Genomic DNA, 24,893 nt, shown 5'->3' with positions numbered 1-24,893 from the left:
GACAGGACTTTGTCTCTGGAAAAAACTTCCAGGGAGTTTGCTATGGGCAATTCAGTAGAATCAGCTCATAAAATGCAGCTTGTTCCCTAACTGGTTATCAAGACTTGCTTCCAGGAAGCTCCTTGGAGCTGGGGGCTTGCATTCAGCCTGATGGGTAGCTGCATCTTTCTGTCTATTCAGTGTTAGACTTTAAAAACTCCCTGACATCTCAGTCCTGCATTTCTACGTCCTGCCAAGAAATTGCTTGTTATTAGTCTGCTTGTGTCCATGGTCACTCACAACAGAAAATGTTACACAGTCATTAACTAACCAACTAAAGTGCATAAAAAAATAGTTTGTTTCCTTTTTTCTTACCTTGTTCTTTATTAATATTGTTACAAATTAAAGGAGATGAAAATGAAATTAAAGAAAATCAGAATTCATCCTCCATCTTTTCTATGAAAGGGTCGTGAAGACATGATGGGACTGCAGCTCCTTTCACAGGATTTCTTAATGTTATTTTGAGTCAATTTTAAGTGCTGCAAATCAGTGCAACTCTTAACCTTTCAGTGAAATCTAACCTTTCAGTTATACCAGTTCAGAATCAGGCTTATTTTAGTAATCCTTATTGTATTAAAAAAAAAAAAAAAAAAAATCCTGTTATTGACATTTTAATCAATGTAAACATTTAACTCTTTAAAACAGAATTATATCAAATACACATTCTTTGATAATTGAACAAAATAAATTAAGAACTTTTACAGCAGAATCAATGTAAGATATCTTAAAATACTGTTAGAACCCTGTACAGTTTCTATCATTTTCTTTTGTCCAGTTTGTTTCCAGGTGTTGTCCCATATAAACACTTCCAGTGTTTGAAAATGGAGAGCACCTGTGGATAGACAAAACCCTTGCCATCCCTTCAACTCCACATGACCTTCAGTGATTTCTTTGAAAAGTTGAGCTGTTCTTCAGTTGGGCTCTAGGTCACTTCTAAAGTGCATTGCAGTAGGTTCAAAAAACTGGAAGAAAAGTTTAGAGAGAAGTTAAAACTGTGGGTTGTTGACAACTAAATTAACCAACAAAATCACCTGATTTCAGTCTCATCAGACTTAAAATTGAACTGCATTACAAGGGAGAATCCTCTTCCAATTTGATGTTCATTACCTGGATCATCAAAGCTCAATTGCAAGTATGTATGGCAGTAACTACTTTCTCCTGAATTTTATTTTTTCACTATTTAAACTGAAACATGATGTAACAATATGTACTGCAAGCTTTGTGAATATTAACATGCTGAAACTATATACTTTTTCAGTTCTTGTTTTTTTTTTTTTTAATCTGTTCTTGTTTATTCCCAGTTGACATCATCAGCATCTCATTTTCTCCTTCAGCTTGTGTATCTCTCTTTCTGCCACCATACTGCGTTCTCTGCATCCAACATCCAGCACTCAGCACATTTAGTAATGTTGTACCTTCCTCTGCTCCCAAACATAAAGGCTGGCATCTGCATGTTTTTCCAAAGTTTATCATTAAAACTTTAACATCATATCTTTCTTTAGTTTGATTCACTCCACCACTGTTTGATTACATTAAAAATTTTATTATAAAGTTATATATAAAAATTGAGAGGTTACTTTAGAAAGATGTGTAAGAAGATGCGAGAACAGCATATGCGTTGTGAATGATATGGCAAAGGTTGACTAAGTACTTGTATTTTTCTCATTAAAAGGGCACTCTTTGCATTCTAAATCAAGAAAATATTAAAATAAATTAAGTATGCAATTCACCTGTCAAAGTCACAGTCAGAAATTAGCATTCAGCTTGAGGACTTAGCAAGATTTAAAACCAAAAAATGCTTATGATAAAATAAAAATCTAGAACAACTTTTTCTCATTTGCCAGATACATTTGTTGTCCTATGAAAAACTTCTCTACTTGACTAATCTAGACAAATATGTATTATTTATTATCGTATATAGCTTTTTGTGGATGGCAAATATTACTGTACTTAACAGACAATGTATTCCATAGAAACCTGCCTGTTCCATTTTGCATGCGTAAATCATGGGAATGTCACAGCTTCAAACCTTCCATCTAAATTAATTACAAACCGACCTTAGGTAGTGAGGGAGTAAGTCCTCTTAGAGTAATTCTAATGCTTTATTTTTTTCATATTATAAATGGCACAATGATATTGTAATAGTTAAGCATCTGTCAGCATTACAGTTATAAAACCATTTGAGAGAAAGGGAGGCTTATCATGCAAGTATCAGCATTTTCTGTGGTCTAAAAACTGGCATCTGTTATTTCAACTGAGGATTCTTTCATATATGTATTTTCAAGTACTTCCTTTTTTTTATTTTTGTTGTCCTTAGGTTGTATTAGGTTCCAACAACATGCTATCAAGCAAAATGCAGGCAGAGAACTGTATTAACTTCATTTCTATACTTTTAGCAATATAACTGTTGTTCTGCAATGCTACTGCTATTCCATGTGCAAACCAGTTTACAATGAACTATCTCATATATCAAGTCGTATATCAATGACTGCTACTGAACGTTTTCCCATTTCTTCACTGTGGAATAGAACCATTTGTTTAAATATTAAGGCCCTATAAATATTTAAAAGCATTTAATTTCAACGTGGGATTTTTTTCATGCAAATAATGCCGCTATTTTGCTTTAAAATGTAGCAAAAGATTTATAATGAAAGTTCGCTACTAAACTTCCTGGTTTGCTAAGCTGGACTTGATTCAGTACATTTGGAAGTACAAATACAGAGTTCAGTCCAAGATATTCTTGTTATCTGCCTAGTCCTGCTTGCTCTGAAAAACGGGATCCAAATGTTTAAAGGCATACATTTTATTAGAAATGCCTTCTTCATTATACAGACTTCCAAATCCTAAAACTTCTGTGTAATTAACACACCCTTAATTTACATGTATAGCAACAGAAAGGGGGATTAACCTGGTCGTCCAAAAAAATATATATAAATAATTAAATGGAAGGTGAAGAAAAAGTTACTGCAAGGAGCACTTTGAAAAGTACTCAAGCCTCAAGGTTCTTATAAATATTATCAGATACAATACACAAGAATGACTTCATTTCTGTACTATACAGCCCATTACTTAAGCCATAAGAAAACTGCATTTTAGTGCACAGAAATACTACTAAACGGCTTAGGAGCGAGCTCCTCATTTCATGCAACTGTGTCATTACAATAACAAGCCTGTTCGTTCTAGCTGGTGCTCTCAATCCAGAACATGAAGTAAAAAATGATTCTTGCACTCCCTTCATAGTCAGAGTCTGGCCAGAAGATAATGAGCTGAAAATTACCTGTGATTCCAGTGCTAATGTCCTGCTTTTACAAACAGATTGATGACATACTGCTTGATTTATTCTATATGCACCATCCAAAGACAGGTAGTTTTTCAGTTTAGGAATCTCCATAATGACAGACTTTGGTGAATGATGTTCTGCACTCCAAACTACACTAATCAAAATCCTAGAAAGCGGCACTACAAAACCTTTTGCACGGGAAATTTGACTATTTCAATGAACTGATTATATTCTTTTTCCATTTTGTTTTTAAACAGAAAGGCAAATGAACACAAACAAGTAACTCAAGAAAAGCTAATATGCACAAAATGCATTTTCTAAATGAAAATAAATTTCTTAACTGAATAATACTGTACCAATATTTAATCTCTTGGACTTGAGCCTGTGATTCAGTTGAACTGGCCTTGAAGCATGCCATGCTTTGCTCTCCTGACTTTTGTACTCTGCTTGAATGGAAAGGCTCACGTATTATTAATATATTTTTAAAGCAAAAATAATCCTGGATTTCCTTAAAAGTAACAACTGGTAAAGTGATACAACATATTAAATTAGAAACGTAGCAATGTATATCACAATCATCATTAGGTACAACTTGAGTACACAAACAAGAAAATGTAATTTATGAAGAAGAGCTTGATCAACATTTTATATAATTGCTTACATTCTTCATAATTCAAAACACCCCAACTGTCAATACTTTTCTGTTTTACAAATCTTAATGCTGGATTCCTGTCATTGTATTAGGCTACAGAACATAATTTCTGAGCTTGTGAGCATGTTTGTTAGCTGGCAAAAGTGGCATTTAAAAATATTTGTAGTCACCACTACGTCCTACACTTTAGAAGTATTTTAAAAGCTTAGTTCTACTATAACTATTCATATACAAGGTTCAGCGTAAATATTTCATCACTACCAAGGAAATGACAACTGTGTTCCAAATATTTCTAGATTCAAAATGTGAATGGTTGAATGAAATCACTGGAGTAATGGTAAGCTACACAAGCTGAGGAACTGGCTTCTAAACAGAAGCTGTAATGATTATGTGCTTTTTAGATACTTCCCTTCTCTGATTGAGATAAGTAATTTGCACACATAGTCAATATTTTAATAGCAGGATCAGTAACTCTGGCACAAATGCTAAATTTAGCATTGGGCAGATTTTGAATGGCTGGGAGTTAGCAGCTGTGACCTCTTGAGAGAGACATCTGCAGGAACATTTGTAAGAGATAGTGCCTCCTATCTTCCTGCACTCCTGATTTCATATATAAGCTGCTTGGCAGCACACTCCACCTTTGAGAGACAGCATTTCCCAGATCATACTAGTAGCAAAAATCAGCAAAATTAGAGGCTAGTAGCCTCTGCTTCAAGCAGAGGCAAGATGCCACCAATCAGCTGATCAGCACTGTCTTGTTTACTTAGAACTGCACCATCTCTTGGCTGTCCATGAGATTTCCCTTGGCCTGCTGTATCTCTAATCTAGGAAATAAAGGTGCAATCTGCTCACCACTCCTACCAGATTGCCGCCTCACTTTTTATTGATATAGGGACTTGGTGCATTTGGTACTATCTAAATACCATCCTTATCTCTCTAGCTGTCCTAAATAAAGCTAAATGTACCAATCATAATGATTGCAATGTAAAGTGAGATTCAAAAACTCTACGGCAACGAAGCAAATCAATATATACTTTTTTTTTCTTTTTTCTTTTTTTTTTTTTTTTTTTTACCAAGGAAATGGGACACCATTAGCTGTATTTAGGCAAAAGGGCAAAAAATAGAGAATTAAGACATTAAAGAATTAAGCTTTTAATGACTGATTACTGACTGATTATTCTAGACATGCTCAGTTTGCAGGGCACACATCTCTTCTGGACCTTACGGATATATAAAGACATGATCATTCTCTGCCTGATTTGAACAAACTTAATCAAATAATTTAGCAGCTTTATCTGCATAAAACAGTTCAGATGTATGAAGAAACAGGGAACATGGGTGTTAAAGTGTATAAAACCAGGAACTCTTGATTCACAAACAGTATACTGTAGTTGTCAATTTTTCACACTATGTATAAATGTTCAGAATGAACAGCAACCTTCTTTGGGGATACTGTTATCTTATTACCTCACTGAGCAAACCTTAGGAGATACTGAAGTTCTTATCTCCTTCATTGCTTCAATAGATAATTCTACCATTCCTTACTGCAGATAGGAAGATTAAGAAATGGAAGATTTAAGATTAGTTTGTTTGAGAATGGCATCATACATTGTCTTACACAATGTGTTCTGCTCAGTGCATGAACGTGGCAGAGAGATAAGTGTTTACATTTCTCATCTTCAAATAGCTTTCTGCATTGTACTGAGTACCATTACTACTGGAAGCCACAGCTGATCTTTTAAAGAAAACCATTATCACTAACTACTCAGAAAGGACTGATTAACTGGAGTTCAAGAGTAAGTGAACAATGAAAATAATATTGGTCAAGCAAACATATTACATGTTATAAGCAAGTATTCAGAAATTCTACTACTCACTTCCATAGTGTCTTTTGAAAGATAAACAACCCAGTATACCAGGTTGAATCCTGCAAATGCCACTGGAAAGAGGATCCTAGAATACTGGTCTATTTTACTTGTGCCTCCAATAGGTGGTGGTGGTGGGACTGGTGGAGGAACAGATGCTGGCTGATACTGGGATGCACTATTTGATATTATGCTGGCTTCAGGAGACTGATCTGCCTGAGACATTATGGAGTTTACTCGCTTCTTCAAGTTACAGTTGGAGTCAGAATGCTGTGGAAGAAAAAAGAAAAAGGGAAAGGGGGGTAAAAGGTGATTTTTGGATACAGAGTCTTAGGTTTTGTGATCACTAGGTTTCTCTCCACCTTTTTACTCAATCTTCTGATTTTTATTACTGCTGCTTTGCTATAGAGCAACCTAAGGAAATCATAGAAATAATGCAAATATATAGAGATATATTTGTGGCCTAAAGCTTTGCTGTAAAAACAAAAAAAAAGTGTGCTTTCCATATTTAACAGGGTAATAAATGGAAACTAAAAGAAAGAAAAAGAAAAAATGGAGCCAAAAGGAAAAGAAGGTAATGGTCTATCTAAATTGCAGTATATTGGTATGACTGAAGTTTATGTAGATATGAATCAAGTTTAAACAAAACAGCACATATGTGCTGGCTCAAAACAGCTGGCTCAAACTCAGTCTTCACTCTGTGAGCCCATTAATGAGTTTCAGTAAACGCTCACTGAAAGGAGTCAAGTTGTCGCACTGTTATTAGTCCCCATACTATCTGCTGATGAACTAGAAAACTGCTGCATAAAAGGAAAGGGGCTAAGTTTGCAGGTACTTAAGACATGAATGCTAAATTCTCCTATGTTTTTTTTTTTCTAGTGTGAAATTTCATTTTCAAATATGCAATGACTTTTCTGTATATCTCTCTTACATATGGCTCTTTTTCTTCCTTTACAACCTAACACCACTTCCAACCTGTCATATCCCTCCTTCTTCCACTTTGCCATCTACATATTAAATGATTAATACCATGTTTTGGATAGCTATTAAGTGGCATTCATATTCTGGGGCTGTGCCTATCTGGAACACAGATGTTTGTTTTTGTCTTTTCCAGTAACACAGCAAACAACAGACAGATTTAAATGGAGGATTATCTACAGATGTGTCACAGAAACAGAAAGAGGGTTATTCATGTCCACTTGCGCTAATCATCATAATAATCCCACTCTATAAACAGACTGACGAACCAAGCCTGGGCTACTGCTTTCACTCCAGTTGCTATTCTGTCTTGCTTGTATGCCCTGCTTTGAACTGAATTGTAGAAGCGGCTGCTTCTCACTTTACTGCAAGATAGCTTGACCTTTTGTGGAGAATGAGTGGTTCCCAAAAAATATAAGTGCTAAGGTGAATCTTAGCCCTTTTTATCTGCAGTATTCTCATATAAATTCTGCTCTGGATCACTCAAACATGAATCAGGAGTTATTGTACTGAGGTGATGGAGTTAACAGTAGGCAGAACAGATGTGGCATATGGTCTGTGGATGATGTTCAGTACTGACTGCATTTAGAATGTAGAAGTAGTAAATACTTTGTGATCATCTGAATAGGCACTTGGAAAAAGTGTAATCCTGGTCATTATTTATGATATTTATTAAATCTCATTCCTGTAGAAGGAAGTTTTGCTATAGAAGGAGAATTATCTCAATGTGATTTCATCTCAACTTGGAGATAGGAACATTTGGAGTCAGTGTATCCTCAGAACTTGGGAAGTGAACTAACTTGATTATACTCCCACTTTGGGGCCAGTTTAGGTCCATTTTAGCAACTGAGTGATAATGATAACTTCTCATTACTTAAAATAGCCTATTCCAATGTTCAGGAAGGACCAGTGCATTTCACTGTCTCAGTAAAACCACAGCTTTTTGTCATGCTCTTCACCTGCTGAGGAGATGGTTTAGTTGTTATAAGTTGTTAAGAAAGTTCCCAAGTAGTTCTTTACACTGCCTTTAACACCCTCATGAGCCCATCCAGCAAGTCAGTGTCAAGACTATTTTCCTGTCTACCACTAGCCAGGATATGGAATTTTAAGTCCAAATTTATCTTAGATGTGTAAAGATGTTCTTAGCATGGTAGCTGACTGTACACCAGACTTTCTGCCCCAGAGCTACGACTCATATTTTTCACTGGAATTCACTGCTAAACCAAGAGGAGGAGGGAGTGAAAGGAAGCCATGTAGTTTCTTATTACAGTTGAGCTCTGAACAGCAGCTACACTAATTTGTCTACTACATTTAGATTTAACTTTTCCTTTTGACAAAGATTACCTACAATGACATCATGAAGCTTTAGCAAAACACAGAGAGAAACCAGGAATGAATAGCCTATGTCACATAGTTTACACAGCCAACCACTCAAATAGTAAGGACTGTTTTACAAGTAGAAGGAGCAACATGGCACACTGTGTCATAATGAAATAATGATTTTTGTTAAGTTACTGAATCCTGATTCAGAGGAATACTCTTGTACTTGTGTGGAATGTTAGTCCACTCAGGCAATTGAACTTGTCACTGCATATGACTACCCAGTGACACAGAACAGATTGCAAGATCACTGTTTAATGTGAGATACCATAAAACTGGACTAGACAAAGACTGGTATGTATATGGGCTAAGAAAGAGGTAGTCTGACCTCTATTAAGCTTTTGCAGCTTAGCTATCTGATCCCCTGGAAAGCTCACAGAGCAGTATCATCTTGTCTGTAAAGGTGCTGCTCACTCACAACTCTCATCAATATCACTAGAATTTGCTCAGAATATCTCAGGAGGCTTTCAGCAAATTGCTTGGCTTCCAGATTTAAAAAAATACAGCATATATATAACCTTGGAGTAAACAAAGTTCTTTGTCTGCTTCTTCTGATTTTTATATAGATGCTAATGGTGATTTATGAATGTGCTTTGTTCCTACATTTCCTCAAGAGACTTCTGTAATTCATATTTGTGAAATTTTCTACTGTTCTCTGTTCCTTTGTACTACAAATACATATTCCACTATCAGTTTAGTTTATGACCTTACAGTAACATGAGTATCTTATATATGCACTCAGATACTGGTTAACTTTAAACAAATGACTACCTGTATGTCCTCTTACTCACTTATGTCTCTCTTTCTGCGGGCAATGTAGTAAAAAAAGGTTCATGAGAATAAACTCTAACAGTTTAGACAAAAAACTGTGTTATTCCTCCTTTTCTTTATAATTTATTGGATTAAGGATATTGAAATTCGCTCATATCACAAAACACACCAAAAAACCCTAGGACCAAAACTCAGTGTCTGTACATGGCAGTATAGTAAATGAAATATATAACATTCTTTTTCTCTGCCCATGTCATTAGTAGATAGAATTTCAACCATTCATATTGTACACATAAAATTGCATGCTAATGACTTAACTCCCAAAGAGGGAGTTAAGCATAGTTTAGCCCCTAGATTCAATACTGCGATCTGTAAAAACTGTTTAGCTACTGAACAATCCATATGCAGCACCAAGCAGCAGGAAAGTTCACCACATTAGGTAAGATCTCCTTTTGGGCATGCATCAATCTTTAGAGTCTTGTGCAGTTTAAGTATCCATTTCATGCCAGAGATTCATTATGACCTATAATTTAGACATTTCTTTGCATATCTCATCTGTGGGATCTGATTCAAAACCAATGTATTGGAAACATCTCTAAACAGTGTTCTGCATAATTAAAAGCTCAATATAGTTTAGAAATCATAAATAGTCCTAGCTTTAGGCATCTGTCCTGGTTTCAGCTGGGATAGAGTTAATTATCTTTCTAGTAGCTGGTACAGTGCTGTGTTTTGGATTTTTGAGCTAGAAAATGTTGATAACACCCTGATGTTTTAGTTGTTGCTAAGCAGTGCTTACTCTAAAACAAAGACTTTTCAGTTTCCCATGATTTGCCAGTGATCAGCTGCATAAGAAGCCGGGAGGCAGCACAGCCAGGACAGCTGACCTGAACTAGTCAAAGGGATATCCCATACCACAGAAGGTCATGTTTAGTGTAGAAACCGTGAGGAGTTGGCCAGGAGTCACTGATCGCTGCCCAGGGATGGGCTAGACCTAGCCCTAGCTAGGTCAGTAGGTGGTGAGCAATTCTATTGTGCTCATTTGTGTTTCCTGAATTTTATTCCTCCTTCTCTCTTTTTATTATTATTATTATTTCTTATTATCATTTACTTCATTGCAATTATTAAACTGTTCTTATCTCAACCTGCAGGTTTTACCTTCTTCAGATTCTCCTCCCCATCCCACCCTGGGGGGGTGGGGAAGAGTGAGCAAGCAGCTGCATGGTATTTAGTTGCTGACTGGAGTTAAACTACAAAAGCATCTTTTAGGAATCCTGTGTCCTTTCCTGGAAGTATTAAGAGGAATAACATGGAAATTTATTTTCTTTGTGCTTTACCCTAGCGGAAGGGTTAAATCATTTAGGTTAAATTAGCCATTTAAAGCACGGGAAAGCCATGTTAAAATTCTTTCTTAACCTTAAGGGATTGAAATTCACCGCTCAAAATATAGCCTAACCATCAGGTGAAGGTGATTAGTGGGAGAGGTTGTTACCTTATTACTTCAGAGCTGTTTTACTTTGCATGGAAAACCTGAAGAGGCATTAGAAACAGAAAGCATAGCTTTGAAAAATATACTATGCACCCATTGTATAAAAATCACTGTCATATAAAACAGGTAAGCACTAAGGAGAGCAGACACTGGAATCCTAGTAATTCTCTTTTCAATGTGAATGTGTGTGGTAGAATCTTTTTCTAACATTTATATGTAGCATATCAGAAAAAATAATGGAATTAGCACAGACCCTCTATGTGTTCATGATAAACAGATTTAAATGTTCAAAGTCATGTTTGGCTCTTAAACTTATGAATGTCAGTCCAGAACTGCTCTGTCTCTACATTTACTTTGCTAAATTTGTGCAACATAGAGAAACTACTGCTTTGAGTGTCTAAATGAGACAGAATTACACAAACAGATTTCTTTTTTTCCTCAAATTTAACTTAATAAAATTTTGTTCTCAATCTACCCCTGCAAAAAAGGTACTGGGATTAGACTTCCATGTTGAACAAAAAAAAAGTCTAAATCCAATTCATCTTCAATTTCTTTATTTTGATGTGTGCTATCAGCTACTTCCAAACCTTCCTTACTGCCCTGCATTGGCTTTGTCAATCAGACAAATATTTAACTTGGAATCAAATAATCAGCATCTACTTTCCCTGTTGGGATGACAAAAAGTCAATATAACTGAAAGTTGAGGTTTGTTTTAAATAGTCTACTTGATAATCTCCAATTGTGTAGGCGCAGGAAGGTCTCCCTAATTTGTTGAAAGTGCTATGTTCTCAGCCAAAACTTTACTGCCTATAGCTGTTTCTAGGATGATCTCATAAAGGCTTGTTGATAATCCAAACAGAAGCACTTTTCTTTCAGTTATGCTAAGATCCTCATTAAACATACGCCATATATTCTGACACGATTATAAAAACTACATCCCCTATATCAAAGTGACATAAGGCTGCTCTATAGTTGGGCAGGGTTGTTAAAGAGAATAAGAATCCTTTTCTGCCCAAGCCATGTTATTTTGAAACACAGGGACAAGGCTATTCGTAGGGAGAAGGAAACTCTCCCAGCAGTATTTTTCAGTTCTCTGTGCTGTTTTCTGTTAAAACAACAGATCTTTCAGAACATAACTATAATCAAGCTACCACCCTGTAGTAATCTTTTGTCTTTTAGATGTACTCTCTCACATAGAAAGAATGTCTTTTGATCCATGATGTGTACTCCCTGATCACCTCACAGAGCATTACTTCAAATGGTGTACTACAGACAGTATCACCAATTTCCCTTCCCCAGCATATTTCCAGTATTAGGATATTCCTGGACAAAGGAAGCCAGAATGATGAAATAATATGATTGATATAGAAAATATACAATTTGAAATGGATTAAAAAGCTAAATGCCATAATGTTTTATATATATGTGTGTATATATATATATATATAAAAATAACACATTTGGTTTTGACATGCTAGAATAAGCTTGATCACCATATGAATAAAACCAGGTTTCTGTCAGGGTCCAGATGACTACTCAGCTTGTTGCCATCGTGTTTTGGAGTGGAACACCCATAGTTTTGTATTTCACGCAGGGATTGCCTGCAGCTGACAAAGACAGCAAGCCAAATTCTGCTCTCAGTTAACTGAGGTAAATAGAGTGGTGTTCCTGGAACCAGACCAGGCATGCTGGGCTATCATCAGTTAACAGAGCACATAGTTAGACCATTGTCTCTCTTACTGAAACCAGCATAGTCATTACTTGAGTAGAGTTTCTCCTACTGTCATTAGTACAGTAGAGCAGAATTTAGTTTTCTGCCATCTTTCTTTTCTGAGCGCACACGTTTTTTGGCTACAATATAAAAGCCTGTGAGAAAAAGGTTTTTTCATTTGAATAAAACAAGGTTTTAAATAAAATTAACTAGACTGAAGGGGGAATGAGGCTTTTTGATAGTATTTTTAAAGATTGTTGAGTGTTTTCTTTCAGGAAAAATAGTTAATTTGTAATGAAAATAAAAAATATATTCTGCAAATATATTTATCTTGATGTTTAGGCCCTCACTCTAGCAGCAAAAGCTTCTAACTGCCTGGTTTATAACTCCTTTGAATTTTCTTTTATACCAAAACTGTCTCTCTGGGCTTCTCTTATACAAAACAGGAGAATGGGTCTCCTGTCATACAGAAATTACTAGTTCAGACAACCTAAGGTCATTCCGACCACAGTGTTCTTTAGCCACTCTTCAGGTAATTCAAGATAATAGATTATTAAAAACATATAGTCTATGTTGTTACGTTTAATGTTGGTACTGATAATAGAGTTCCATTGGCAATCGTATAGCCATGAAAATTTTCAAGTAAGTAAATCTCACTTTTTCACTTTTATTTTTACAAATGAGCTCCCTAAAACTAAGTAAACCTTTACAATCCTCAGAAATATTCTCGATGTAAAAACATCATCTGATTTCTTCTACATGCAGAGGACCATAAGCATTTTTGACACATTGTTCACTATTCTTCAATCTATACGTGCCTTTTCATGTAGCTAAAATTCTGACAACTTTCATGCACTTAAAAATCACAAATGAAAATACTGGCATTACAAGTGGATGAAAACCTTTACTATCCTATCTAAAAGAGGAAAAAACCCCAACAAACCCTTAAAAAATATCACAGATTAGAAAAGAGAAGGTACCAAAGCCTGGGGTATGAGAAGAAGGGAAAGATTTTAATTAATTTCTTTTAATTGAATGAAGTACTTCAAAACCATTGTAATGTATAAGACATGGATTCTAATACGTTATTTTTTTCTAGTGAATTAGAAAAAACCTTAAAAAGAGAAGCAGAGTAAATGGGGAGAAAAGGCAAAATGAAGAGCAGGAGAGGTAAGATGAATTACACAGGGGGTAAAGAATAAGTATTGGGCATTGTAGCAACCAAACAAAGAAAAAAATGGATGAACAAGTAATGAAAAAAACTTAGAGGCAAACAAATATAACAAGCTGGGAGGTATGGAGCACCAAAGAGGAAATCAGGACCTCAGAAATAGCTCCTACATCAAGAAAGAAACTATTATGCTGTGTGCCTTATTTAAACGTAACTGCCCTAAGATAGTAACATAGCTATGGAAGTGCAAAGGTCAGTAGAGGATGATAAGCCTGGCCTGGAGAAGTGGTCATACACTCATGTAATCAGCCTGTGCCAACTACAGTGTTAGCATTCAAATTAGCTAGTTAAGGTCTGTTTCAGTTGAAATTATACCACTGACTGCAGTACATCCATCTATGTGACAACAAATAGAAGTTCTTTCCCCCTTAACTTCACCACACAAGAAAAGGAAGTAAAAAAAGAAAAAAGCTTATTAAAATCTGTTATCCTGTAATTACTCCTTTTCCCAGCATGCCCTTCTGGAATGGGACCTTTGAAATCCAATAGTTAATTCATCCAGAAGCCATTTTGACTACATCATCTTTACTTCGAATGTAAGTACTCTTCATTTTTATGATCTCATTGATTTTGCCCTTTCTATTACTGCAGAGGTGCATTCTCATAGAGAACTGGTCCTGTGAGAAAAAAGTGGTGGACTTGCAGGGCTTGAAAATTACTGTCTTGGATAATACGAGCTTTGAGGAAGATCAAGACTATAGAATTTTGTGGACATTATGGGCTGGTTTAGAGACTAAGTTTACTTTGGGACCCTGGTGTTAATGGCTTTATTACTCTTCTAAATATATATGTTGTTAGCTAGTTGTAAATAATTTTCTTGGGGAAATGGTTGCAGTGTGCTTCCTAGATATTTATTCCTAGACACTTATTTTTTGCTTGTTTTTTACCGGGAAAAGCTAACAAGTAAATATTTACAAAATGAGGAAGGTGTGTCTTCAGTTTTACTCTGTGCTGTTTGTGGCTGAAGAGCTTGATAAGAAACTTGAAGTCTTTTATTCTTTTTCTAATAATTTGTTCAACAGCAGTTTTGTAGTTTGTGCTTAGCTTGGTCTGCAATGATACAGAGATAGTGTAACTCTCGCCCCCAAGTACTGGAAGAGCCACAAACATCAGGAGTATGTTCTAGTATACCTGGGCACGTGCAGAATTATGGGGAAGGGGTGGTGGCAGCGGTGGCTTTGTAGCATCTGCTGTGAGTTCATCAGCAGTAGCAAGTGCAGAGTTAGCCAAACTGGTTTCTAATCACTTAGCAGGGACTTCAATTAAAAAAAAAAAAAAAAATTTGGTTGGTTTTGGTTTTTTTCCTTCTTGGAAACCTTCTTATGATTAACTCAAATTTGAATAAGGAAGTGTGTAGGAAAAATCAAAGCTCTTGTTCCTCTTCCTTACATAGCAGCTATCAATATTTTCCTCATGCTACATAAAGCCAAGTGATCCTCTTAGCTTTTTCTCTGATAGCTTGCCCTCAAAAAAAAAAAAAAAAAAAAAAAAAAGACAATGAAAGAATAAAAATGAAGCTTTAGTATATTTTAAAGTTCCTTCAGTCTTAACAGTATTTTTCCTATTTTACACTATTCTACTGTTGCAATGTTCTGCTCATTCAGTCCAGAGTACTTCTCAGGCAAATATGATGTTCAGGAAGGGGAAAGTATGTCCTAAATATTGGTAAATGCATACTCTCTTTACCTTCCATTCATTTTTGTAAGGTTTAAATGTAATTACTGAAGTTTCCAGTATTAAAATAAATGCAGATATGAACATTGCAAATATTGCCAAAACTCAATCAGCCTTTCTGCTGTCACTTCAAAATCAGGGCAAGGTTCTGCAAATATTTGCTTCCAAGCTCCTTTTAAATTTTTTGGCCTTTCTTTTGTATTTCTTTATGTAACTGTGGTTTAAAAAACAAATAAAAAAGCTGTGGTTCTGAGCTAAAATGTATAAAGATTTGCGTGGGTTTGCATTTATATATTTAGTAAAATTAAAATGCATTATTTTATTATAACTTAAAATGACTTCAGATATTTTAATATTAATAAAATTGTAAGCGAAATACAATATTGCTTACAAGCACGGTGCTTCCAAGTTGAAGAACATTTGCTGATTAGCTCCAATGAGGACCAGTAACAAGATGCTGTGGAGCTTTGGTTTCACTATTATATGGAACTTTTCAATTATGAATTTAACAGTTAAAATATACCTAAATGTTATACCTTTAACTGCTGCTTATAAGCAAATGTGGAAAAATTACTATATGGTCGGTAAGGTGTTGCTCTGATACTCAACAACTCTTAGATTGACTTCCTTATTCAACTAGAGACTCAAAGGTTTTACAGAAGGTCATTGAAATCCTGTTATTCTTCTCGAAATGGAATTTTGTTCCTGAAAACAGGAGGGCTATAGTGATAAATTTATTAACATATGTTGTGAGACAGCATTCATTATTTAGCCCAAGATGTAAGGAATAATATTTATAAGCAATTCTGACATATTTTTTTGATACTAGAAAGCCTTCCTGTCTTTTGCATGTACTAAAATTTATCATTAATCTTTACATTTATGGTTTTTTTTTCCCAAGCTTCCACCAACACAGATTTTTATGAAAATAACAGATGCCAAGTTTATATAAAGGCTAATTCCTCTTCCAGATGACCCACTTATGGTATGTACCAGTGTACTACAGTGATCCCATAATCATCTGGCCAATGCACATGTTCATTGCATTGTACAGCATCCCACAAATTCTGCAGACTTACTGAGAGAACCACAGCTGCCTGACCACACTGCCTACAGCATTGCCCAAGAGAAGTATTATGGATAACAGCCTTAAATATCTTACTAAATAAACATCTCTCTAGTAAATCATATCTCAAATTTCAATAGACAGTATAGATAAATTAAGTCTTTTCATTTTCTCAAATAAGAACAATATCTTTGATAAGTAGACATGATCTGGTTACATAATCTCTTTCAGGTTAAGATCATTTTAATATTATTTTGCATTCACTACTTCAGCTGCCTCTTCCTATATGATGCTTATTATCAGAAAAGCAAGCAATTACCGAGACAATCTCGTCCTCTGCCGGTACAGTTGCTGCTGATAGTGCTGCTGCCAGTGCTGCTGCCCTGGCTGCCTTCCTCATTGCTCTCTGCGTCTGAAGATTGGTAAAGTAGTTGACAGCTGCAAACTCGATAAGTGCAGAGAAGACAAAGGCAAAGCACACAGCTATGAACCAATCCATGGCGGTAGCATAGGACACCTTGGGCAAAGAATGGCGTGCACTGATGCTTAAGGTGGTCATTGTTAGAACTGTAGTGATTCCTTGAAAGTAAGAAAAAGAAAATGGGGGCATTAGAACTTTGCTTCAACCCTGCTACTCTTAAATTCATTTATATTAAAAAAAAAAAAAAATCCAACAACTCCTTTTTGGTTTTAGCTGTCATCCTACATAACAGCTAACCAACAAGACTGCTTTTTGTTTTCTTAAATAATTCACGTATACTGTCTTAAGCATCTAAAAGTTCTGAACAAACTTCTTTAACACATTGAGCAGACTCACAATTAAGATAACTACATACTACATGGTGCAGCTCCTTAGAATTGTGATAAACACGGGTATATCAAAACTCAGGCTCAAACTATAAAAGACACTTTATTTGAGGAGTTAGTAAGTGGACTGTTTGGCAGAAATCTAGATTAACAGACTGTCATGTCCCAACAGCGATTCCCTCTTTTCTTCTGTTGTTGCACAAGACAGATCATGGGTTACAGAACCTTCAGTGAATCAATCAAATTCTGCATTAAAAATCAGTGGTAGGCTACGGTCCAAATATTCAAAGTAACAAGAGTTTGGTTCTCTGTGCTGTTGTCTTTCATCACTGGATACTTTATTTAAGATTCACTAACAGTATCTTGATTTGAAAGCCCCCATAATTACAAATATGGAAGGACAGAAAAGCTACTTCTCTAGAGCTGATTATCTATTTTCACAAATCTGGTCTTGTTGCTTATGGGCCTCATAGCGTTCTTCAAGTGAATTCACGAATTTATTCTTTCTGTTTTGGAGTGTATAGCATTAATAATGGAAGAAATATACCTACTTCTCACTGCTGCCTGATACAAGCAGAAAGTGCAAGAACAAACTCATTAACATATAAGCCTCTGTGACTCATGTTTACTTGTAATTATGCCTGCTAGAATGTGAAAACTGCTGGTATTTAAAGACATTAAGGAGGAAAATAGCCTCTTCTGCTTTTTTCTGCAGTTGGGAATGGGTAGGTGGGAAAGTAAAAGATGTTATAATGCCATGTTGTGATGATGAATCAATATGCTATGAATGATGCTCAGTGGAAAGGATGCAGTGTCATTGCATATTGCAGCATCAAGACAGGGTGACTTTATTATTTTCAGAGGGTTTTTGCAACTCTTTCAGATGATGTAGCTTGCCAGCTGTCTGAGGTTAACTATGTCCCAATGTCATTGCTTAACATGTTTTAATGAAATGCAAATAGAAGATGGTATAAAAATACATAGGATCTCTACTTCTCCCAAATCTGCCAGGCTCATTTTATAATATGAAGTGTGCTGAGATATATTTCAGTTTCAAAGGTCCAGAATGAACTTTTCAATATGATGTGTGATTAGATTAGAATTTGTCCATGTGCTAGTTAGTAATAAAAATGATACATTCTATGTCTGAATAAAAACTTAACTGCAGTGGGAATTTAAACTTAGGAATAGGGCTCCTATTCTATTGCAGATATAGATAAGACTTCTCTCAATGTGGAGTGAATATTGATGAAATGCTCTGCGCTGTGGAAAACTACTTTATCAAACTGAATGCCAAATTACAGTTGGTAAACTGTGTAACTGATGATTGTTTTCCCTTGTCTTTCCACTTTGAACACTTCTTGGTAAGTTTTGAAGAATCTGTTACATAATGCAAATAATGAAATATGATACCTTTTCCTGCTAAAAAATGAAACAACAAAAAAAACCCCAAACTCCTTTGCTGTCTGAGACTAGATATTAAAATTCCCAGGGTGACCTGCTGGAAAGGTAGAAGCTGACTACTGTCTTTCTGTAAAATAACAGATGAACTTTTTGCTAGCAACAAAAAAGATTAGATAAAGGTACATAAAAATGCGAAATAATAGCCATTGCTATTGGAGTCAGAGCACACTTAAAATTAGACCTCCAGTAACCATGCTTCTTATTCTAAGTTATTTCTGATAATGCCATGCTTCATAAAACTTCACACATATATATACATATGTATGTGTATGTGTAGCTACATACATAGCTCCACATTAAATAAGGAACTTAATACTAGCTATCTGCTGTTCTTTCCAAGGACACAATTATAAGGAACACAAGTCTCTGAGTTATTTTTTCACTTGCAGGACTGTAAAGAGTAGGTATTTATGATCATTAATTTATCTTTGCAAAAATGTTCAGAGTATTTATTGTAATATTACCTGCAAAGGATAGTTGTCATCCATTTTGGAGATAAATACTGTTGCTAAATTAATTTGTTCTGAAAAAATGGTTTGTGCACATGGTTGTTATTCTTCTGCTATTAATTTCTCTTCTCTCAAACTTACAGTTTGGGAACTTAGAAGTAAAACTAAAAATTTATAATTCAAGTAATTGCAAAACAATGAAGAAAGGATGCTGACTTCTCCATTTTAAACCTGGGTTTTGGTTTTTTTTTTGCTGGGGCCTGAAAGTCTTTTTTTGTTATACCGAATTTGTCCTTTTTCCTTAGATGAAGCTATTCAGAATCCATGGGACTTTGAATTAATAAGGACTATAAATTCAGACTGTGCCTGGGAGAAATAAGAATGGAGCAAGGATTGAAATACTCTTTTAAAATGCCACTGTGACTAATTTTTCACAATAGTGAAAAGGTTGTCTATTTTACTATTTTAATAAAATATAATCTGTTTCTAATTCTGTATTTACTCTTCAGTATGATATCTACGAGCTGTTATTCCAGGGTTTGGGGTCTCTGTGTTTCTATTACTGGATCAGCTAAAGGCTTATTTGCACATTACTTCAAGCATAAAGAACTGACTTCCACTGCCCAGTAGGTAGCAAATATGTTTTACTCAAAATGTAGAGGACGTAACTGTGATGTCCAGAGATGCAATATAAAGCCAAATCAGGTAGCATCATGTTTGGTGTGCAAACCTCCTATGTATTTTATGCTTCAATTGGAAAAAACATCCTTGAAAATCTATTGCCTGATATTTTCATATTTTTAAGCATTTAAAGAAATCTCAATTGCCAGATAATAATACTTTTAAGTGCTTAATGATCCCAAACTGCATCCTAGCTCCTAATGAGAATTTCAAGAACAAAAGTGTTGATCTTCTTTCAGAGGTACCTGAGGAAGTTGTGTTCACATTCCTAAAAGTCTGCAATGCTTTTATGAATACCATTCCATTCAGGTAGAAAACATCAACTGACTGAAATACAACAGAAAAAATCTGTAGCCTGCTAACTACAATTATAGGCTTATTTTTAATTATGAGACTTGTATCATTTATGCTTAGGGAACATATAGCTGACTTTTTGTTACTGAAGACAAGTCTCACAAAGGGAATTTTTTTAATAGAAATACTATGTTAAAAGAACATAGGATTGCAAAATGTATATGTATGGATAGTGGATTCATGAAGTTTTGACAAGTTTTATTACTTTTGCTTAGTATTTTTCTGATTGTTTTTCTAGAAACAACAATTCAGTTAGTGAAAGTTACCCCTTAACAGCGAGTGCAGTTTTAGAGCCCTATCAATATTGAATTGGCAGGGTTTGTCCAATTTAGCAGCAGAGCACACAGTAAAAATTAAGGAGACAAAACTCACAGCTTTGGGAGCATTAATTCAAACCACTGGAAAGAATGTGCAATATGGACATACCTTCCACATTACAACTCCAACTTGCGCTAGGGACAGGATTCATCTCACCTGACTTTATTCCTCTAAATTCCTTGCTAGTTGTTTAGAAAACTTTGTAGACAAGGGGAAGAGAGCACTCCAGAATAAGTGCTAGATGAGGTACCTTATGTCAGATGAGATTAATTCCATCCCATGTGATTAAACCAAGCTTTAACTCAGATTGGTTTCAGAAGCTAATAAATCAATAGCAAAATACCAGTTTAAGAAATGGAGAGGCTGACATTTACTCTGGAATCGTCCCTTCCTGCATACAGAAAATATACTTAGAAGGAAAACATCACAAACAAGTCTGGTTAACCAAACATTCTGAGTAAAGAATTTTGACCCTTGTGGGCAGGTTGAATATCATTTGGTTTAATTTTAGTATTTACTTTTGTTCACTGAAACCTACTAGCTATCTTTTCCAATCCCCACTGGATTACAGTTGCTGTTTGATGCAATGGATTCCATACAGTGAATGAAGTGAATGATAAAAGAACAAAGCACAAATACCAGCCACGGTTCTTGCTGGAACAGATTCTTTGTTGATCCAAAACACAACTTGAGATAGGACTACAGTCATGATGCATGGAATGTATGTCTGAATGAGATAGTAGCCTATTTTCCTTTGAAGATGGAAATAGAGCAGCTGAAGTGAATATTCGCCTAAAACAAACAAGCAATGAAAGTAATGAATGAATGGTATATGTGATGCTGAACTGTTCAAAGACCTTAACGCAGCATACCAAAAACTGTTCGGGCTGGAACAGACTCCTTGTTAATCCAGAAAGACACCTGAGAAAGAACCACTGTCATAATGCATGGAGTATATATCTGTATCATGAAGTAGCCCATCTTCCTTTGCAAGTGGAAATAAACTGTCATGATTACATATTCACCTGTTAAGAGAGAAGTTTGTAGGCATTATTTTGGCAACATATGTGAGTAAGCATTATTTGCTTAAACCCAACATGCTATGTTCTGAGGAAAGCACTTACAGGCCTTCTGGTGCATAATAAAAATAAGCTGATTAAAAAAAGGTAACTGACCTTATGGAAACAGAGGAGAATAATATTCATTTTATGTATTGCTTTTACTGGGGCAGGGAGTCAGGGGAAGTTCTGGAAGAATTGCATGAAAAATTGTATGCTTTAACAGACTGTATTGAAAATCTTTTAAGAGACAATGGTTAGAGTCCTTCCAAGGATTTTAGTTTTTAAAATGGCAAATGATAATTAAACTAATTCAGTTCTACATGAAAAAGAACTGTAATTTATTTTCAAGATGTTTATAATGTCAGTAGTTCTCACATGGCTACATCTTACCTGTGTTAGATTTAATTGTTTCACTAGACACAGTTTGTCCTATGAGGTCATACTGGAGGAGACTGGAAGACTCCTGTGGTACTTCTACTGAATGCAGGGGTCCTTTTTTCCATGTATAAATTATTTCACTTTTTGGATAAGCATCTGAATTATAGAGGGGGAAATTAAATTTTTAATTATGTAATTTATAAGCAATTGAAGAAATGCATGATCTTGTTTGTGGCTTGAATACCTACAGCAACATGTATTCTGCTCCAACAAGTTCCTAACCTCATTAATGACAAAACGCAAAAAAGATCAGCAATAAGAGAATGGCTGAGATGGGACCAGATAGACACCAACTTTTGTTTCTTAATTTGCTGTGAAACACATACATAGATTACCACAGCTCAACTAAATATTTTCAAAATGGATTATCACAGATCAACTAAATGTTTGCAAAACTAAATGTAGTAAAAAAGTACCACAGCTTTTATGACTTGCTGAATGACCCACTTTGACAACTAGATGTGTAAGAATAATAAATAAAATATGCTACAACAGTCACCCTTCAGTGAATAAATCCATGTCCTTATGAATAGTCTGAGTCTCATAGGAGAAAGTAAGATTCTAGTATAAAAAAATATAACAAAATATTTCAGCTATGTCATTAAGTAGTGTTTTAGGATCTCAATTCTGATCGTCTTACATACATGTAGACCAAATGTATTACTATAAAAAACTGAAAGATATGGAAAAACTTACAGCTTCCAAACTTCAATGGACAAGCATGTCCATCCATAGGGAAGTTCACCAACCGCATAGGACAATCGGCATTAATGGTTAGTCTAGAATACATTATAGTAGATGACAGTGAAAAAAACTGGTATGTGTGAACACTGCTGAAAGACTCAAAAAGGTAGGTCAACCAAAAGCAAAAGAACAGGCTCTCACCTCATTGTGTAAAGAATAGTTCCATTCTGCATAATTCTGAAAAGTTTGTTAGGAGTTGTCATATTATGAGCAATTGATTTTTTTCCATTTCTAAAAAATGTGTCTGGTGTCCAAATTTTACTGACCATTAAATTGTTCAATCTCAAAATTTCAGTTGGCCCACTAAACTTCAACCTCTCATCGGTCCATGTCTGCCGAAAGAAGACATCCATTGTGTATTCCTATGGAAAATAAATAGGTGGTTGGCTTGTGTGTGGGAGTCAGCCAGTCCCAAGTTGCTGTATATACAGTAACTCCATGAAAGAACCTAACACACGTGTCAATGGCATTTCATTTACTACTTAAACACTTAATCCTATTACCATTAAGTAGCTATTAAAAAAAAATAAAGTGGTCTACAAAAACATACACTTTTTTTTTTCATTTAAATAATAGTTACAAATTAATGAGTGAACAAATAATTTTATATGAGTAAGGAAAAAAAAAATCATTGTTCTCTCAGAAATAATAATTTAATTCAAAATGACTGAGATCTAAGGAAATACAAATGTCTAACTTAGTATCCTTTCAAAGTGCAAAAACAATCAATGTTTAATTGCTAGGAACAAAAAGACATGCTCAGTGCCTCTTCTGCATCTTACTTTGGATATTGACAAAGAAAGGACTGATGTAAATCACATCACAGTAGGATTATGGTGTCAGGTTAATATTAATCTAAGGAGTTCTCTAAAGTCGCTTGGGAAATGGAGAAAAACCTTGGCTGGAAGCAAATTTTGTAAGGCGTCAAGGTTATGCCTTCCCTTAGATTGACTCATGGAGAGAGGTGGAAAAACTTTTTGTTGTATCTTGGTGCCCACAGTTCCTAGCCTGCAAACTGGACTGCAGGCACAGGTGGGCAGGTATTGGAGGAAACATACAATGGCAAAACCAGCCATCAGAGTCAATTTCCAGAACATGAACATCAATGCCATCCTCACTGTGATGGCTTAATGTTTTCCAGGGCGGGTGGGGAAGGGGGGTGCTCCTGCTGTAATTGACAGACTTAACCCATGTCTGCAGCTACATAACTTTGGAGGCACCCAGTATGACAAGGGACAGCTGTCTCAGACACGGCACTGTATCCCTGCAGCTGTACATTAAGTTGTCTCCTACCACGCAGCCTTGATGGTGTTGGGCAAACCTGTGTGTTGGGCCACAGATGCTTACAATCTTCTTAATGAGGTTAAAGAGGCATTTGTGACCTCCCATCAGCGCCCTCACCTGTGGCTAGTGTTGTATTCTGTGCCCAGCGTCGGGCCTGGGCTATGGGCTGCCCTGGCTGACTCTGCTGGAGAAATACCTATATGCAGCTCCAGCCAAACCGCTCTGCTGGGCCCGAGAGATTGTCAAGAAGATTAAGCTTCGTAATCTGCTTTAATGACGGTCAACTCAGATGGCACCGTAATGAATCCCGGGAAAGCGAAGCAGGGGTGGCAAGCGGGGCCCTTACCATCTCCACGTCGGACACCGGCCCAAAGCTGGTCACGTAGATGTCCGTTTTGACTTCAGTCACGGCGCCTGCGGGACACGGAGACGCGCTGGGCGCGGAGCGGGGCCCCTCGGGACACCGCGGCCGCCAGCGAGAGCCGGCGGGCTGGGAGCTGGCGGAGCGCGGGCCTCTGTCCTCCTCTGCCGCCCGCTCTCGGGTTTCACCGCCTCCCTCCTGCCGAGTCCAGGACGGGACGGGACCCTCCTCTCCGCGCCAGCTCGGGCCACCCCCTCCACCGGGAGCAGAGAGCTCCCACTCGTCCGCCCCTCCCGAGCCGCGCGCTCCCAGGCTCCCCGAGGGGACGAGAGTTTCCCTGTACCTCCGAACCCCGGCCGCAGCCTGTTGTCGTAGCCGTCCAGCAGCTTGTCGAGGATCCGAGTGATGTTTTCCAAGTAGAGGTCCCCCGCGCCGCCCTGGTCCCCCAGCGCCGCCGCCGCTCTGCGGAGAGAGGCGGGTCCCGCCGTCAGACCCCTCGCGCCCCCGTCCCCGCGACTCTGCCCTTCCGCCCGACGTGCGCCCGTCGAGGGCCCGCCCTCAGAGGACAACTGAGGTGGGAGAGGGCCCGAACCCCCACCACACATTGCTCCTGCAGGCTGCCGCGGGCTTGAGGCAGCCTCGGGGGGCTGGAGGGGAGCTCACTCACCTCGCAGCGAGGCATACCCAGGCGATGAGCAGAGCCATGCCTCAGGTATGTGCCAGGACGCTCACGTGCCCTCAGACCCGTCAGCTGGAGCAAGTGCCGGGGCTCATCCTTCCCCTCCTGGCCAGGGGCTCC

The 24,893-nt window shown here is 36.8% G+C and overlaps 1 protein-coding gene across 2 annotated transcripts; it reads right to left on the bottom strand.

The window, feature by feature from the left end:
• Positions 1 to 343: 343 nt before the first annotated feature.
• Positions 344 to 24,548, bottom strand: GABRA6 (gamma-aminobutyric acid type A receptor subunit alpha6). Of its 2 annotated transcripts, XM_030504876.2 has the most exons (9): positions 24,438 to 24,548; positions 24,080 to 24,147; positions 22,591 to 22,811; positions 22,402 to 22,484; positions 21,658 to 21,801; positions 21,079 to 21,231; positions 16,453 to 16,712; positions 5,849 to 6,106; positions 344 to 1,001 (listed from the first exon to the last, which is right to left on the bottom strand). In XM_030504876.2, exons 2-9 carry the CDS (start codon positions 24,080 to 24,082, stop codon positions 951 to 953), a joined length of 1,173 nt encoding a protein of 390 aa, XP_030360736.2. In that variant the 5' UTR covers positions 24,083 to 24,147; positions 24,438 to 24,548; the 3' UTR covers positions 344 to 950. The 2 variants fall into 2 exon arrangements, with proteins under 2 accessions (XP_030360736.2, XP_032776132.1); XM_032920241.1 differs by lacking the exons at positions 24,080 to 24,147; positions 24,438 to 24,548 and having other exon boundaries at positions 22,591 to 22,626; positions 22,716 to 22,794.
• Positions 24,549 to 24,893: the final 345 nt, after the last annotated feature.

The sequence above is a fragment of the Strigops habroptila genome, chromosome 12, assembly GCF_004027225.2.
Source record: "Strigops habroptila isolate Jane chromosome 12, bStrHab1.2.pri, whole genome shotgun sequence".
Classification (NCBI taxonomy): Eukaryota; Metazoa; Chordata; class Aves; order Psittaciformes; family Psittacidae; genus Strigops; species Strigops habroptila.
Note: the sequence above shows the minus strand (reverse complement) of the source record. Positions and strands in the feature narration are given on the sequence as shown.